The 17907-nt window shown below is 40.3% G+C and overlaps 1 protein-coding gene across 1 annotated transcript; it reads right to left on the bottom strand.

Moving 5' to 3' along the window:
- Nucleotides 1-2583: 2583 nt before the first annotated feature.
- On the bottom strand, nt 2584-16918 carry PDIA4 (protein disulfide isomerase family A member 4). Its single transcript, XM_067550409.1, has 10 exons — nt 16650-16918; nt 15461-15604; nt 9812-10017; nt 8861-8999; nt 7897-8102; nt 7021-7179; nt 5152-5303; nt 4497-4653; nt 4140-4373; nt 2584-3251 (listed from the first exon to the last, which is right to left on the bottom strand). Exons 1-10 carry the CDS (start codon nt 16916-16918, stop codon nt 2836-2838), a joined length of 2082 nt encoding a protein of 693 aa, XP_067406510.1. The 3' UTR covers nt 2584-2835.
- Nucleotides 16919-17907: the final 989 nt, after the last annotated feature.

Raw genomic sequence — 17907 nt, 5'->3', positions numbered from 1 at the left:
AGAAGTGCTTACTTGACCAAACAATCAGCTTGTACAGTAAGTGTAAGTTATGTTGTGACACTGGAGTTCAGAGGGTTGTACTGTACACATTTTACAAGCATGCCACCCACAACACACGTGCGGAGATGGTTTTTGTAGATTCTCTCTCTCTCTCCCCCCCAACAACCTCCTTCACAGAAGGAAGGGAACAGTGATGCCAGCTTATTAGGAAGTGATCATGCCTAAAACCAAAGCCCTGATTCAGAACCGATCATGTGGAGGGTAGGAAGCACCATTAGTTCTCTGTGATAAATAGGAGTTGAAGGCCATTCAAACAGCCCACAGTATTTGACCATCAATACTCTATATGTTCCTCTCCTGTGCTCATCACTGCAGTATCCGAGCACAGTGCAGCAGTAGATGCTCTCTGTTCAGCTCCAATTCAATTCTTCAATAAAAGGAAATCAGAGATGGAATGTAAAACTCCTGTAAAATGAACAATAAGATATTCATTTTTGCCTAGGGATGTTGACAGCTCAGGCATAACATGAGTGTAATGAATAGCCCATCACTCAGGCAGCAGTGTCATATTACTCCAATAAGAGCACAGAGGGACTAGATAGGAGCACGGTTCTGCATGTTACAGCAGATCTTACGTTTTCTTTTAGATATTCTGGAGAATTAAACAAATTCGAAAGGAAAAGTTAGGGGGCATAATGGTGATTATAGGCTAAGATAGAGACCAACATTGTTAGAGTTTGAGCTCTTCCTGTAGACAGTGTCATACTGGAAGTTATCACTGTGGCAATACCATAAATGAGGATGCTGCAACATTAAACCTCTGAGAAGAAAGGCGATACAGTGCTCCTAGAGATTTTATTTTTAAAAACTCCTTCCTATGAAAGGCACTTCTTTCAAGGACATCACACTCCATGACTTTACAATCCTTCCTTCCATCTAACAAAAGGGGAGAAAAGTCAAGCATGGGGTCTGGCACTGGAAACAGCATACAAGAGAGTCAAAGATTACACCACAAGAGTTTCTTTGTTCTACATTGCAGACTGCAATTGCCCTCTAATTGGCTTTCATCAGTCATCATTTAGGAAAGCTATTAAACCTAAGATTGGGGCAGCTTTCCTTTAAGTAAGCAGTCAAAAAAGACCATCAGACTTTATTCCCAGCTTCCTCTTCCCACCACTCTTTTCCTTTAAGTCCCAACACTTGAACAATCATTAACTAAACTCTGGTCTGTTTTCTGGGGGGGATTATGGGAATTTTTAAGAGTCTACATGGGACCCAAAATGTTTGAACCACAAATAAGGAGAAGGGTCACTAGTACAGAAAAATGTACTGAGCTTCAACGCACCCTCCTTTGCCCTCCCCTCCCCTTTTTTTTTCTTTGCCTACTTAGCTCTCTGATATTCCCAGAAGAGCCACCTTCTAAAATTACTAAGGCTACGGCTTCACTGCCGGTGGCAAATTCGCCGCCGTCAGATCGCTTTCTCTGGATCGACTGAGTGGTCCATGCAGACCCGCTCAGTCGATCCAGAAATCGATGTACTAAGACCAGCTACACAAGTGGCGCAGCGCAGTGCAGAGGGAGCACAGAAGAGAAGCTCAGTAGTCAACAGGGGTTACGCAAGTTTTTTTTGCATACTTTGCGTAACTCCCGTCGACTGCCACCGAATCTCACAGGTAAGTGTAGGCAGGGCCTAAGGCCAGACTTTTCAGTTTTGGATGTTTAACATTAGACACCTGTAAGCCTGGGGTTTCCAAAGGGTGCTGAACACTCCGTTTTTACTGACTATAATAGAAAGTTAGCACCTTTGTCAAAATAATCAGGCCACACATTTCTAAAGCTACACCTATGAAGTTGGAGACCACTTTCAAGAATTTTGGGATGGAGTGCCTGAAAAAACAAACAAACAAACAAACAAACCTCAGTTCACGGCAGCTGCAGTTGGTTCCGCCAATCCACTGCAGGTAGGCATATAACAGTGCCTTGTTAAATTATGGGAATCTGACCAATTTCTTTAAGAGACCACTATGAACAAAAACACCCACCTTTTGCCAAATGAAACCCAAAATTCTTAAACCCAGCAGTATTATAACTGCATGCACAATTCTAAGAAATACAGGTCATTAGACACTCCTACTTCAACCATCACACTTCACTTATCAAGAGTACATTCAATACAATCTCTGGGAGTAAGGACCAAGGGGGGAGCCGGGCTTGGGCAAACCACCAAAGCAGAACAGATACATGCTTGTGTTTTTGTAGGGAAAAAGTGTAATCCTAAAATGACATGCATAAAGCAAAAGGAGATAGGTGTAGAAGCATGTTGTGTTAGCACATTGTTGTTGTGTTTGAGCTTGACAAGACCGAGTTGTCTCAAAATTATCTTCTCATCCTCAAAACCAGAAAAACGATACACCTATATGAAGCAGTTCAAATTTAAAAAAAAGAAAGGACTTAAAAAACAAAATATGAAGAGGCAGAAACAAGCTTGTTTGGCAGGGTTTTTTTGGATAAATGTTAAGAGTTTAAAAAAAATTAAGAACAAAACAAACTGTACTGTAATAAAAAAATGATCAACCTTAAGGTAGTCACAAAAAATAAAGACTATTTTAATCCAAAGATCAAAATAACTAGTCTAAAGACATTCATGTCAGAGAGAGAAGTTCAGTGTCCAGAATGATTTCTTTTTTTGTAATACAAAAATCAGATACTGCAATATTTTTTCTGCCCCAGAATCCCCTTTGCTCAAACTGCTGAATTGTTCCCCCAACAAATTTTGTGAGAAGCCTGCTTTAAACAACAACATACAAACAATTCTTTCTCCATCCTCATCTCATCTAAAGCTCTTCTTTTGTTCTGGTTAGTTTTGTTGAATGTTCCTCTACAAATTTACTCAAATGCTCTAAATCTCTGTTCCCGCCTTCAAATTTAATAGGGTTCTTTTTGTTGTTGCTGGGAGCAAAATAGATGGTGGGGAATCCTTCCACTTTGTAGTGATCATTTGTCACATCATTGGCAGTAGCATCCATCTTGGCTATGACTAGGTTTTTCTGGTTCTTGTATTTTTTACCCAGCTCAGCATACACAGGTTCCAGTTGCTTACAGTGTCCGCACCAGGGGGCATAGAACTCTATCAGGACATCAGTCTTTGGATCCATTACTATGGTGTCAAATGTTTTACCCACCACAATTTTCACAGGCCCTTTGTTATTTTTTGGTATTGGCTGCGATTTCACAACGGGTTTCAGTTTTCCTAGAAAAGAAACAAAGTGAAGTCAATAAAAGAGGCCACCATGAGACAGAATTAAGAGCAGCAGTCTGACCACTATAACCTCTTCTAGAGCGAGAGAAACTAATACAGAGTATTCCAACCGGTGTGCCACAGCCCACTGGTGTGTTGTCAGGCCCAAACAAGTGTGCCACAGAATGTTTTGAAAAAATACATGTGAGAACAAGGGGATGGGAGGGGGGGGGGGGGGCGGAGAAGGAGGAAGAAGCTGCCTTCTGATTGGCTGTCTGCCTCACTCACTGCTGCATCTCCTCCAGGGGCGAAGCAATCAATCAATCAGATTTCAATCTCTCTCTCTTCTCTCCTCCCCTCGACATTTTTGATAAGATCTTCTCCTCTCTTGTATTTGTGTCCATCACCATTATATCAGACACATACTTGTTCATTACACTAGCAATGAATATGAATAATGGACTGCTGGCACTTGAACACACACATTTCATGAGCAAGTTGTAAGAAAATGTTGGCTTTACCAAACCTTTGAAGTGACTGACACACACAGTGTGTTAGTACATAGCTAGAATTGCCCAGATGCCACTATAATCTGAGCAACACAAAGTTAATGAAGATACAAATGCAAGAAGGGGGCAAGAACAAGCCATCATCTGTCTGACAGTTCTGTTTTGAGGCTGTGACCACAATATAAAGTCATATGTAATATCAAATGGATTGGGAAGGGGGAGAGGAAGGTTGCAGTGGAGAAAAGTGGGACAAAATACCCAACCACCACCAAAACAACCCCCCCCCCCCAAAAAAAAAAACAACAACACAACCCGCCCCCGTGAATGTGTGAGCATGCACACAACTTCCCTGCCCCACCCAAAACCACCAACCCTGTTTTGGAGTTTTCACCTTTTTTGAATGCCAAAATGAATTCCCTGAGCACATCAGAGTCAAACTCCTCTGGTTTCATGGCATATTTCTTGCCACCCTCATCCAGGATTGCAGCGTTAACATCTTCCCCACTGTCAATCAGCCCCAGGTCCTTTATTTCAGAAGAATAATCTTCCTCATCAGAAATGGCAAAAGTATATTCAGGGAAGTCTTTGGCCACCTCTAAGACTTTGCTTCTCCAGTACTGGGTAGCTGAAATCATCAGAACACAAAAGAATTAGCAATTTCTAGCTGCTCATCGCTCTCTCCCTCTGCCCCCTCCCCCCATCCCAAAGGCAATTATTTTAGGGGAAGTCACTAGAGAGTTAAACTCACCAACACGATAATCAAAACTAAAGTCTACGGTATAGTAGACAACCACTAGAGGACGCTTAGCATATCTCTTAGCATCATTGGAGGTCTTGCGATGACCAACTAGTGGCAAAGCATGTTTTACCACGTGATCCTTTATTTCAGAGCCATCAGTAGAATCCTGTTTAAAGTAAAAGAAGAGTGCTACATTTAGTTAAAAACCAAATTCAAGTTGTACATTTCTATATATATTTTGTATTTAAAGAGATGCACATAAATCCCTGATGTCCTTGAACACGAGAAGTAAATTACTCCTTCAGTTTGGTCTCATGAAGTCTGTGGAAGTGGAAAAAGGACAGAGTGATTTTAAGAGGCAAAAAGCTGGTTCTATTCTCCTTTCACTTACACCAGTGAGTAAGGAGTAACTCCACTGAGGTCAATGGAGTTACACCAGCTTAAAACCAGAGCGGGGGGAAGGAGGGAAGAAATCAGGCCCACTGTAACCAAAATCAAAATCAAAACCAAACCAAAACAGTTAGGGCCTGCTCCAAAGCCAAATGGTCTGTGGAAAGATTCCCATTGGCTTCAGTGGGGCTTGGATCCGGCCCTTATAATCTTAAAGAAACATCTAAACTTCAAGCAGACTTGGTTTTTGATAACAGCCTGGAAAACTACTCACTTTAAGATCCAAAACATTCATTTTGGACTCGTGTTTTGACTGAAATTTTTCAGGCTGCATGACCACCAGTTTTCCAGGAGTCACTTTCAAGAATTTTGCGATCTCACTGCTGAAGGTGTGGTGGAACTTGTAATCTTCTCGTAAGGCATTAGCTGAGAAATTAAAGTTTGGGAAGGAAAAAAAAATTAGTAACTAAAAGCTACTGCATCTGAGGACTTGTTGACACTACCCTGCAGTTCAGACTATTGTGGGTGTGAATAGTAGTGCATATTAATGTGCTGCACTGTAACTTCCCCATGCGGATGCTGCAGGCACAAACTTAGAGGTGCCTAGTTTCTTCAAAACAGGATTACATTAATTCAGACTTTTAGTGTCATGCCTGGAGCAGATTTAAACTAGTGTAAATGGTGGATTTGCTGTAACTTTAAGTCTTTAAACCATGATTGGAGGACTTCAGTAACTCCAACAAAGGTTAGGGATCTATTACAAGAATGGGTGAGTGAGGTTCTGTGGCTGGCAATGTGCAGGTAGTCAGACTATGATCATGAGGATACCTTCTGACTTTAAAAAGTCTATGAGCATCCACACAGGGGAGTTACAGCACAGCACTTAGGTGCACACTGCTAGTCATGTCCCCTGTAGTCCAAACTGCAGGGCAGTCTAGACCTAGCCTAAAATTAAAATCCTTGAACTCTAGTTTGAGGAAATTCTCCCCTTGCCCCAAGATATGGAAAATGTGATATCTTATAGACTTAACTTTTATAACTTTATGCTGCATCGGTTATTGAGTACTATATTTCCACACACAGGTGAGAATCTGGAGACAAGTTTAGCATGCACCTCACCTGAATTCTGCCCCTCTGAATCTCTCTCCCCTATATTTATTCTAGTATTCCAAAACCCTGAGCAACTTAAAATAGCTGCTTTTATATATATTTTGGAATATCAACCTTCCAGAGTAATATTTCTGGCTCTCTTCCAAATGTGGGACTGTGCAACCGTTTGCTGTGTTTGGATGTCCAGATTAATTGTGAAGCAGTATTGCCATGCCAGTGATCAGAGTAATAAGAGTTAACATGCATGCTTCACCACGAGTAGAGGAAAAAAGGGAAATCCTTGTGGCCCTCTATCCCCTCAGGTGGATGCCAAGAGGGGCACTGACTGGTTCAAGAAAGATCTGTGTCCAGCCTTCCTTCGCCAATGCTTGGCCTCTTCTAGATTTAAACACTGAACTCCTCCTAGAGCACTGAGAAGGAGTAACTGGATTGTCAATGTTCACACCTTTCCCTACTCTTCTACTCCCAACCACCAATATAGAGAGCCCCTATTCTCCAAGCTTCTACTATCTCCCCTGAGGAAAATATGCCTCAGGTGCTAATATACCCAGATTCCTTCATTGCCTCTCATCCACCAGCCTTGCTTCTCTACAAACTCATACTGCTGGCCCTGTGTCAGTTCTTCTCCCACCCCTGACCTGACCTCCTGTTGCAACCATACAGCCAGTTTCTTCCTGCTGGCTCCCTACTCAAGGAAGTGTGGGCATGTCTCATCTGGAAGAGTCAGGAGGGCAGGAAGGGGAACAGAGAGGTCAGGATTGGTTTCTTTCCAGAGTCTTGGAATAGGTCACCTACCAGCAGACAGAAATTCTCCTTTCTTTTCTGACACAACTCACCCTAGAGTTGTCCCAGACATTAGGAAATAGCTAGTCCTCATAGGACCTCTACCTGAGATGTTAACCAGTTTCCTAAGGATTTAAGAGAAGCTAAAATAAAAATTGAACTCAGAACAGAAGTATGTGAACACTCCCCCTATGCAGGCCATGGGAGAACACAAATGCATTTAGCTTAGTATTTTAAAAATGTAACTTACCAGTATCTTGATACAGCTGGTAGGCTTTGTCCATCTCTCCATTAAAGATGCCAATGATGATGACATCATCACCATCCTTCAGAAATTCTTGTACTTGTTTGGTAGCCTGAATCTGTTTGGATGGAGGGCCAGCCTGTTCAATCATGTAATCAACAATACCTGGCACAAAACCAAAAAAAGTTATTCAGAAGATGTACTTGAATGCAAGGCTCAGGTATTGTACCTCTGTAGCAATTTCAATCTTGTAAAACTACATTTTAGTTGGAGTTCCAGCTTTCTAAACACATGTACTATAGCAACAAAAAACACTAAACCATGAAGATTTAGGCCCTTTAATTTCAGGTGCTCAATTTAGGGCTGCTTGTCAGAAGACCTGAGCAGCTACCTCTTCCACCAAATTCAAATGGTTGGCGATTACGTGGCTCCTCTGAAAATTCAAGCTCGATCTTTCTGAAATTGAGCATCCCAAAAAAATACAGACACCACCTGAAAATACCGACTAATTCCTCCTGGGTTTTAATCTTGTTAAAAACAGTACTCAACACAGCGTCAGTACTTAAATGAGACATCATAGTGCAGTGGAATGGTTGCCCATACTGGCACTGCTCTGTCACCTATATTTAACTTTCTGTAAACTTGTTTGCATTGTCTCCCGTATAAAAAGGTGCTAGAAGACCCAGGAATCTACAAGATTCAGTTAATCCTGTTAACCTAGGCAAAAGAGACAATGCAGTTTTCCATGCCCTATCGCTCCAGCTACACCAACAGCAGAATGTAAACAAGACGTAGTCCTTATGCTCTACAAGTCTACTTCAAAATGTTTGTGATCCACCCTTCCCTCCTGCCAATTCTAATTCAGATAGTAAGATCTGTTACCATATTTTTCTCGTGGGCCATTGTAGTCAAAAGGCTTGCCCTTGCGGAAGATTTTCAGCGTTGGATAGCCAGAGACATCAAACTTCTTTGCGAGATCTGTTTCAGCAATGGCGTCCACTTTAGCTAGGGGAATTGGGGGTGTGCGTTTGCTGAGCTCCTGGGCAGCTTTCTCATACTCTGGAGCAAGCCTTTTGCAATGTCCACACCTAAAGAAAAAAATGAAAAGAAAGAGGACAGGGAGATTTTGCAAGTGACAATACCCAGTATATGCATCTTACCTGCCAACCTGTGAAGTGGGAAAATTTACATTTTCAGAATAGGAAATAAGTACAGCTCTTAAATTCTTAATATTGACTCTTCAGAGAAGTACCTGATGTGGTTTTAACCACATTCTGTCCTCATCCTATTAAATATGGAATATCTCAGGAGGGATAAGTTGCACAAAGAGTTACTCTGCTAGCTTTTCATCTGCTGAGAGCTACATCTCAACAATAAATTACGTTCAGAGTTTGAAGTGACCAATGATTTTGTCACAGCCTGGGGGAGGGGTGAGGCAGAGGCTGGGAACAAACACACAAACAAACCAGCAGCTAACTTTTTCCTCAACAGAAGCTCAGGTCTGGAGTAACAGGGCTGTTAAAAAGATCAGGAACGAAGTAGGTTATAGCCAGAAACATTTGCATAGTATTTGACTCCACTATGCATGGCTATGCCCTGCCCCCCCTTTCCTGAGAAAGAGGTCTTTCAAATTCCAAGTTCAGTATAGGGCGTCTTCCCATTTAAATATAGAACATATTCAAAACAGAATATCATTTTAAGGATGCAGTCAATCAAGCAAGCCATTTTAAGAAGGGGCAGGTTTATAGGAAAACTAAATTAGACAGGTGGGTGTCCCCGCTGCCCCCTTCCATTTTTACAGACATGCCACGTCTGTGAAAGAGGAGAAATTTGCTTTTTGTCTTACCATGGGGCATAGAACTCCACCAGCATTATGTCAGCATCATTCACTACTTCATCAAAGTTTTCTTTGGTCAACACCAGTGTAGATTCTGGCGGAGGGGTCCAATTTGGATCAGAAACCTCTTTAACTTTAGCCACAATTGCTGAAAAAGAGTTTAATGCACAAGTTCGTAATTCTGCATATCCATGCCACCTGCATCTTTTCTAGTGCTGTAGCTTGTGTATGAGGAAGATGAGGTCACCAAGAATGTGTGACATGAGTGATTGAATATTGTCTTGGATTGAGCAGATGGCTAGGACCAAGAAACTCCTGAATTTTATTCCTAGCCACACCACTTACTTGTGTGGGCTCCTTTCATACTTTATGTTTTGTGAATGGACCCCACAGAAATGAAAGCAATAAAACAAAGTCAATATTTTAATTCATGCTCCTCCAGATTTACAGAGCAGAAGTACAGTACATTGCAACAAGTTATTTCAGTGTCTCCTTTTCTTACTGAGCATTTTGTAATACCTCTTTGACAGCCAGCTTTTCTCACAGTCTGGACTGAAGTACAGTAACATCTCATTAAGTGACAAAGAAGTAGCAGCTTCATAGCCATTGTCAATATACGATACTGATACTAATGTTTCATGCTCCGAGAGAAGCCAGCTAAGAGTACCACTTTAACAGCCAAATTACTGTGCATTAGTAACAGGGGGAGGATCCGTTGGATATCAGTGACATCTGTTACCTGGTGGAGTTATACTGTAACATGAAGCTGTTTAAAAGATCCTAAAAAATTCTTGACTAACATTCCTCCATTTAAAAATCAACTGAAATGAATCTGCTGCATGCTCAGGAACAGACCATACAAATGGGTCAGGGAGTTTAAAAAAACTCCACTTATAGTAAGATGCTACTTCACCTTTTAATTTGCTTCATTACATTGAACTGAGAGGGAGCACTGCTTACCATCTTCTGTTCGGGATCCATCATAATCAACTGATTGCCCCTGCTTCAGAATTTTGATGGTTGGGTAGCCACTAACATCAAAACGACCTGCCACAGCAGTGGCTGCAGTAGCATCTATTTTGGCAACTGGAATGGGAGGATCATTTTCCTTCAGAGTTTTGGCTATCTTTTCATATTCTGGAGCAAACTGCTTACAGTGCCCACACCTGCAAAATCAGAGACACGAACTTGAAAGTACATTTTGCTAATCTGCATTTCCACAGATCATTCCACAAGAGGACCTCAGAATTAACGGGTTATTTTTCTTGCCATGATTTCAGATCTAGAATAGATAAAGAGTACAACAGAGTGTCCAACTATTGTTTTAGTAACATTTGCCCCTTCTGTACATAACCTCTGCAGTTCTTACAGTGACAAAAGACTATCACAAGATAGTTAACTTAGAACACTACTGCTCCTCACTATGGAAAAAGTAAAGCTCTACATATATCTTTATAATCTCACACAATTTAGATGTATGGTTTCCATTCAACCCCAGCTAGAGGACTAAAACCCTAAAATTTCCAACTGACATTTTACTAATGCCAAGTTTTTTATTCTGGTCCCAATCTAGGAATCTTGATAGAGCTTCTCCTCGTGATCTGCAGAGTCCCACATGAATGGGTTTGGATGAGATAAGGAAAAGAAAGAGTTGCCTCTTAGTCTGATGGGAAGGGATCAGGCCACTCAATGAGTTGCAAATCCAAAGTAGTTGCTTGTGCGTAAAAGATGACACCCCCCACCCCATTTTTTTAGGTGAAGCAGGATAACAACAAGCCAAAAAAAAAAACAAGAAACAAAACACACCCTACATAGCACACGAAGTGGTTTTGAATGTAGCGGCAGAGGGGACACACAAAAAAGACACCAAGCAAACAAACAGAAAAACACAGTCAATATAGCAAGTAGTTCTTAAACTGCTGTGTGCGCTCCCCCCCTCCCCCCCCCAAGAAGAGAGAATGCATCAGTTCAGTTCAGTGATGAGGTTGTCAGTGCTTGAATGAAGTGAGAGCAGAAAAGGTGGAAAGCACTAGATGAATCAATCAATTCTCTGATCTAGTATGACAGGTGTCATGCTCCTATTTTGGAGTCTAAGATGATTGCTGTACTTGCCCAGTAACTACATTTAACTTGTATTGTAAAGGGCTTTTGAATGACTAATAAGAAGTGCTGTCCACATGGAACTTCTTGGGGCTCTGACCTTCAGCCATAGTCTTCATTATGCTTTCTAGTTTTTATATTAAGAAACATTCATGCTTTGATTTGAAGCTGTCCATGCCTGAAGAGGAGTTAGAAAATTTAAGTATGATCCCTTCAGCTATTTTTGGGTTAAAAGGCAACTGACTCCTCCCATCCACCTCCAAACCACCCCACTGTAAATACTCTCAACTAGACTGTGAATCTTGTCATAGACATAACTTTCATTAAAGACTTTGGGTGAAATCCTGACCCCACTGAAGGCTTTTGCTGAAGTCGTTGGTAATGACTGGGGAGGAATAAAGACTCAACTAATAATGGCGTGTATGTGGAGGGGCAGAGGGAAATCACTACTGAGCATGTTCAATCAGCAGCTGTTAAGTTTATGGAAGAATAAAAAGAAGCCTAATAGAGTCCCTCATCCACTTATAACATCTCTGCACACTGTCTGGCCATCCCAGAAATCCATCTGGGTTGAGGCTGCTGGGACAGTCTACATGACAGAGAGAATACTAGTCTCATTTACATAGGGAAATCTTAAGTCAGTTTTGTTTAGCATCAAGGCCAGGCAAAAAAAAATTGAGAGAAAAAAAAAAAGTGTTTTCATCTTTCTCCATTACAAAGATATGGAGATCACAACATATGTAACTAGGCCTTACAAAAAAATTGCAGGCAGATTACATCTACAAAGGTGGGAACTCATCCCTCTGATTCTATTCGGATACAACACGATGGAAGCCAATATAAAAAGTTAGATAGACTCATCTCCATGCTAATTGGGACCAATTTTTCTCTCACTCACTCACTCAAAAAAGAATGATTTGCATTTAATTTCCCTGGCTGCTTCTATATTAATGCATGGTTAAATTACAGCTTAAAAAATAAAATCAGTCAGGCAATGCAGAAGGTTCCTGCGGCAATGCTAACTCAGCATCTTGTCAACAAACAGTTTCTGTTCTCATTTTTCCCCTTTCCTTCAGTATATTACTGTCTGCAGTGTAAAATGCACAAGATTATATATACTGGCCTACATTCTGTTTTCAGTTTTATCAACGTAAATCCAGGGTAAGTCCTCTGAGTGCACCAAAGTTACTCAGTTTACACTGGTGTAGCAGCAGAATTGGACTACTGAGATGTCCTGTGAAGTACTGTTAAAATGCTCAAGTTAAGGGGGTATAACTAAAAACTGGCCATGTCCCTTTTATACTGTTATCTTAATTTAATTAAGCAATATACATGTCAATTGTTTATCAGGCCTGAAACATTAAACAACAAAATAGTAAATTTATTTAAGTAATTATTTAAACAAACCCAATGTAATCAGTTTTATTATTTTACATTTTTTATTCATTATTTTCTGATTTAGTATGCATGCCCTGAATGTTTAACATTCCTTTTAAGAAGATTACATGTTACTATTATTTTGATTCTGTGACTTGTATCCCATTAAAGGTCCTTTTCCCCACCATCTATTGATCTGAGAGAAGCTTAGGATACCAATTACAGTCAGACTTTGCGTATCATTCCCAGTAACAAGTGTACATAGCAATGGTACACTTAATATACTGTAAATGTTTCTCTTTTATATATCCATTACACTTACATTTTTTCTATCGCATTATTTAACCAAAAATACAAACTTATAAAACATGATATAAGAATATATGTCTTACGTTTTAAATTATTGTTTGCTTCTGAGTTTTGAGGGAGGAAAAATAAGGTGTAATGTCATTAAAGTCCATTTGTCGAATTAGTTCTGACTCAACAGCCATTGGAGATAAGGCATTCAGATGTCTTTGATTCATTGTTGATCTCAGTTCATTTTTATCACTGCCATCTTCGAATATGTACGTTCTCCTTCACAATTTTTAACTGGTAGGGTCAGGAAAATTCTGAGAGCAATGTATACATTAGGGAATGTTGACTTGAATGCTGCTTTGCCTTGAAACTTGCAGTAAATGGGCTGGAGATTTGTCAGGCTCATCCTGTACAAAGAATTTGAACTGTATGAGTTCACTGGGAAAAACTTGTTCCATGTCACTGGGGTAAACAGCAGCAAGTTCAGTAGTACAATTATGAACGTCAGAAATGTCCAGCAAGTTGTTTTCAAATAGTACTCCAAAGCAGTCATTCAGCAACTTGTAGGCACTCAGTCAGTGATGAAGACGAGCTAAGAACTGGTCAATTACAACATAAAAAGTCTCAATGGGAAACTTCTGACATCCTCAAGTAAAACCTCGGGTTCTCCCGATTCATCAGCTAACTGTTTTTGTTTTTGGGAAAGAGTCAGATCAGTTTGATACTACTATAAAAGAGTCTTGCATGTGTCTTAGCAGCATTTTCAAAATTCTCTAATTGATCTCGTAGAGAAGCCACAAATTATTCTAGTTATTGCAGTAACTGAACTGCTTTATTCAGGTTGATGTTGCTTTTCTGTAAGTGCAAGGTAGTAATTTTAAACCGTTTGAAGAACGGTGTCCTGTTCCATTTTGCTCTGAAGCGAAGCCGCTTCCAGTCGGGTATTGTGACTAGTTCATATCTTTTGACAGGCTTACAATTTGGCAAGCCCTCGAATCAGTTCTGAAAGAGCGCTCTTGTAGAATCTGCATGGTTGCTTCATTATATATCTGACAGACTTTTGAGTGTCAAGAGTGAGTGGCTCCTATCATCACAGAAAACCTGTTTTCCAGCGATATGTTGAGGTTGAACAGAAAACATACAGCGACTGCAGAAACTAGAAAAAATTAACTGCATTTGAACAGCTGTTAATACTGTTAACTCCACTAAATTTAAAGAATGGGCAGCACAAAGAACATAGACAAGAAGTGGGTTCAGTCAATTTAGATGTTGTAGATGCAGGCTGTTGTATCATCTCGACATATTACTGTCATTGTCATATGATTGTCCATGGCAATTTGATAAGTCCAAACCCAAACTGTGTATCAGTGTAAGTACAGAGTCAACAAGGCTTCCACCTACTCTAGTGCAATGGGTCTCAAATTCTACCACATTGCGCACCATCAACATAAAATGCCACCACCTGTAGTACCACCACCATTTTTTTATAAACAAATTGTGTATGAAAACCATCTTGAAACCTAAATGGTGTTAAAACACATAGCATAGCTATGTATATAAAAAGCTGTAGTCTTGCAAAATGTTAATAAATGCATTATAAACTTACTGCAGCTGAGATTTCTGGTATGCCTTTAATGAGAGGGATGTGCTTGCCTGACAGAGCAAAGTTGGTGAATATCTGGTATGATCTTGGTCAGTTTCAGGCGAAGGTCTGGTTCTATATTTAATTTTATTCTGTACTTGTTTTTGATGGCCATCATTGCTGAAAATCCTGTCACACTCAGGTAACGTGTGTAGAATGGTATAAAAAATTTTAATGCCTGGTCTGAAATGTAAGAGTACTCCTCTCTTCTCTTGAGCCAAAAATCACTGAGATGCATTTGCCTGAATTCCAGTTGCATGGTGCCGTCACATGAAAGTTCTATTAGCTGGTCCCTCTTCTCACCTGAGAAGTCACTTGGCATGCTGTTGTCTTCAGTGAAAATGGGTTCCTGATCCAGTTTTATTTTGTCACATCTTCGGGGAAATAGTCACTGAAATCTGAGCTCAGACCACGACAGTGTTCTTTAATATCAGTGATCAGGTGCATGTGGAGTTTCACTTTGTTTTCAGAGAAAAAATCATCCAGCATTGAGAATGATTGGCAGTTACCTCGCTCTATGCCCGTAATTGCAAACTGAAATTTCTTCAAGAATGCCCTTGTTTTGTTGTGAATATTAAAAGGAGTTGTTTTCAAGCCTTGTAAACTAGCATTCAGTTGATTAAGACGTGTAAAAATATTTGCAAAGTAGGCAAGTCTTGACAGCCACTACTCATCAGTGAAACGTTCACATAACTCAAAATGAATCACTAAGAAAAATCTGCAATTGGAACGAAGTTCAAACAGACGAGTCAACACCTTTCCACAAGAGAGCCATCTGACTTTTGTATGGAAAAGTAATGTTTCATGCTCACTTCTCATTTCGTTACATAGCAGAGAAAACAAACATGAATTGATTGTGGTGCTTTCACAAAATTGACCACTTTCACTGCCTGATCTAAAACATTCTTAAGATTGGTAGTCATTTTCTTGGCTGCAAGCGCCTTGCGGTGAATGCTGCAGTTGGTGAATTAGGCAGCGGGAGCAACGTTTTTTATTTTTGCCAGAACACTTCCTGACTTGCCGGTCATGGCACGAGCCCCATCGGTACACACACCAATGCAGCTTTGCCACAGTAATCCGTTATTTGTTACAAAGTTGTCCAGTTTTTTAAAAAAATCTCCTCTGCTGTTGTACAACTCAGCAGAGAATAACAAAACAAACATTCTTCCTTAACTGACATATCTGCTTCAAACCTTATGTATGCAAGTAAGGCCTCCTCACTTGCTTGAGCTATGATTGATGACAGCGTCATGCTAGCTTCATCTACCTGCAACTCCTCAGATTCATCAGAGGTCCTTTTTGTTTCAGTTTGCTTTCGCTTCCCATAATTTAGCCACCTTTTCATTTAAATTTTAATTATAAAATGATGTTTGAATGTTTGATTATTATGAACTGAAATGATACATTTCCTATTGAACACAAAAGATGTCAAGATGGCGGAGTGAAATGGTTTTTAAAAAACATTCTGGAGTTTTAATTAGTTGGTGGACGTGTACCACTGGGAGGTGGCCTGTGTACCATTGGTGGTCGTGTACCAGAGTTTGGGAATCGCTGTTCTATTGGCTAAAGCCAATGAATCAGCATGTGATAAATTTAGGGTTGAATCCATAATAACTGAAAAATATTTGGCTTGTTGAAGTTCTGCAGCTATTGTGGTTTTTTTTAAACTTTCTGGCCCATCAAACCAATACATTCTTCACAAGTAGTTAATGACCGACAAGTGCTACTGCCTTTACCCTTCTGTCCAAATTTAGTGATATGATCTGCCAAAAATGATCAAACTGAGAAATCAGCTTCAAAATCCCCAAATAGTTACCATTATGTGATGACCATAACAGCTCATTGTGGCTATGGAACATGAGTCCGCGCTCACTTAAGAATTTAAATAACTGCTACAACATGCTTAGGGACATCTCTCCAGTACTGACACTGTGCCTGAAACTGCTGAGGTAGGTCTGCATCAACTGTACCTTTTGCCATTGCATGCTGTATACATGCTAGCATACAATTTCGGTGGTCCAAGCTTTTCTCATGTTGAGAAAGACGTTCAAGTGTTTCCAATCACTGAATCCTTTGATAAAGGCATGTGTTTTGTTTGAAAGAAGTTTGCAGGCAAAGCAGTAAACGTTTCCAGAAGATAGTGAGTAAATAAACCAGTCCTGCATAACAGATTCACCTGTTATGTAGCTGACAAGAGAACGGATCTTCAGACAGCAAATGTCTTCCCTCCAATCACCCAAGCAGAAGCAGAGAATTTTTAAATGTTTTTATTCTGACAAGCAATAGCAATCCAAAACCCATAGCAATCCGAAAACTCCTGAAACTTTCTTCAATTTTATTCCACAATGCAGGATCCCTGCTAAATTCATCTGGTTGTATTACATTTGTCTCACCAGCATAACTGAGTCCTGGTTCACCGCCTCCAGCAGGTCCTGATATGTAGATTCCTCCCCTTGAAGGCCAAGGCCTCCATTGCCAGCAATAGTGTCTGCTGAATCATCCTTGTCGTCTTCGTCTGCTGTTTCTCCTTTCATTCCCTCCTTGGAGTATTGATTTATTGCTGGTATCTTTTGTAGCAAAGCAACTTCTTTTACCTCCTTTGCTTGTTCCAGCTTTTTCTTAGCATTCCCGCTTAAGTTATGCCGATCCATATTGTGGGTTTCATAAGCAAAATACAGGAGGAGATCTCAGACAATGTTTTGTATTGCCACTGAAGTTGTGCATTCAGCGTGTCAATAACATTATCAAATCGTACCTTTAAAGCCTGCTCAATATTGAAATCTTTGTTTTAGGCTTCATCTGAGTCCAGTGTTTTTACCTACTTATTCCTCTCTTTAGGAAATTCCGAAGAAAGATCCATGGATTGAGCATGGTTAGCTGCATCCTTCATTACTGCATCAACCCCTTCTTCATGCACATGTTGCAGTCCATTTATCAATTTTGCAACTTGGTCAACAGATAATCCTTAGTTTTGCAAAGCTAGGTTGACATTGTGACGCTGCCTGGATTAGGGGGATCATTTATGATATAATTTAACATCAATCTGTCAAAATTACAATAATTCATATGAGATATGCCATGTCAGGTACCGTTAGAAAGATTGTAATTTGCTAAGTATGATAATATTGTTTGTGTATGTGTCATATTTGTATTGGAAGTTATGGATATGTTTGATATATCTGTAGTTCAACTTGTGCTGTGTTTCTGGGTGACTCTCCAGACAGGATGGCACCAGCAATAAGCTGCTTAATGGCCCATTAAGGAAACTCACAGGTACAATGAGCCCAGGGAGAGAAGCCAGGGCTACACCTGATGAGTCACATGGAGTCACATTACATGAGTAAGTCCTGGACTCCATCTTATTTTTGTAAATTTCCACAAGCAGCATGGCAAAGGCCAAGGGACATAAAAGGCAGCTGCACCACATCCATTTTGTTTTTACCCTAAAGTCTTTAGTCTTCAGTCTCTTCATCTACCCCTGGAGAAACTCATCTGCAACTGAGGCTGTGTGAAACAAAGGACTGAGACTCATCCAGGTACTGGATGTACACCAGAGGAACTATGCAAACCTGCAAACTCCACAATTTTACTGAAAAACTGATATATATGGACTTTCAAATCATTTGTATGTATCCGATTG

This window comes from Emydura macquarii, unplaced genomic scaffold (assembly GCF_026122565.2).
Source record: "Emydura macquarii macquarii isolate MOO-44397 ecotype Brisbane River unplaced genomic scaffold, CSIRO-AGI_Emac_v2 contig_1263, whole genome shotgun sequence".
NCBI lineage: Eukaryota > Metazoa > Chordata > Testudines > Chelidae > Emydura > Emydura macquarii.
This window is presented reverse-complemented; position numbering and strand designations above follow the sequence as displayed.

What these genes read in the sequence shown, in the direction of transcription:
- PDIA4 (XM_067550409.1), bottom strand. Translation starts at nt 16,918, where the DNA reads ATGGATCGGCATAACTTAAGCGGGAATGCTAAGAAAAAGCTGGAACAA. An exon ending in GTTATGCTGGTGAGACAAAT is followed by an intron (nt 15,605 to 16,649) that starts GTAATACAACCA and finishes TTAAATGAAAAG; the next exon opens with GTGGCTAAATTATGGGAAGC. An exon ending in GCCTTACTTGCATACATAAG is followed by an intron (nt 10,018 to 15,460) that starts GTTTGAAGCAGA and finishes CTGATTTTGCAG; the next exon opens with GTGTGGGCACTGTAAGCAGT.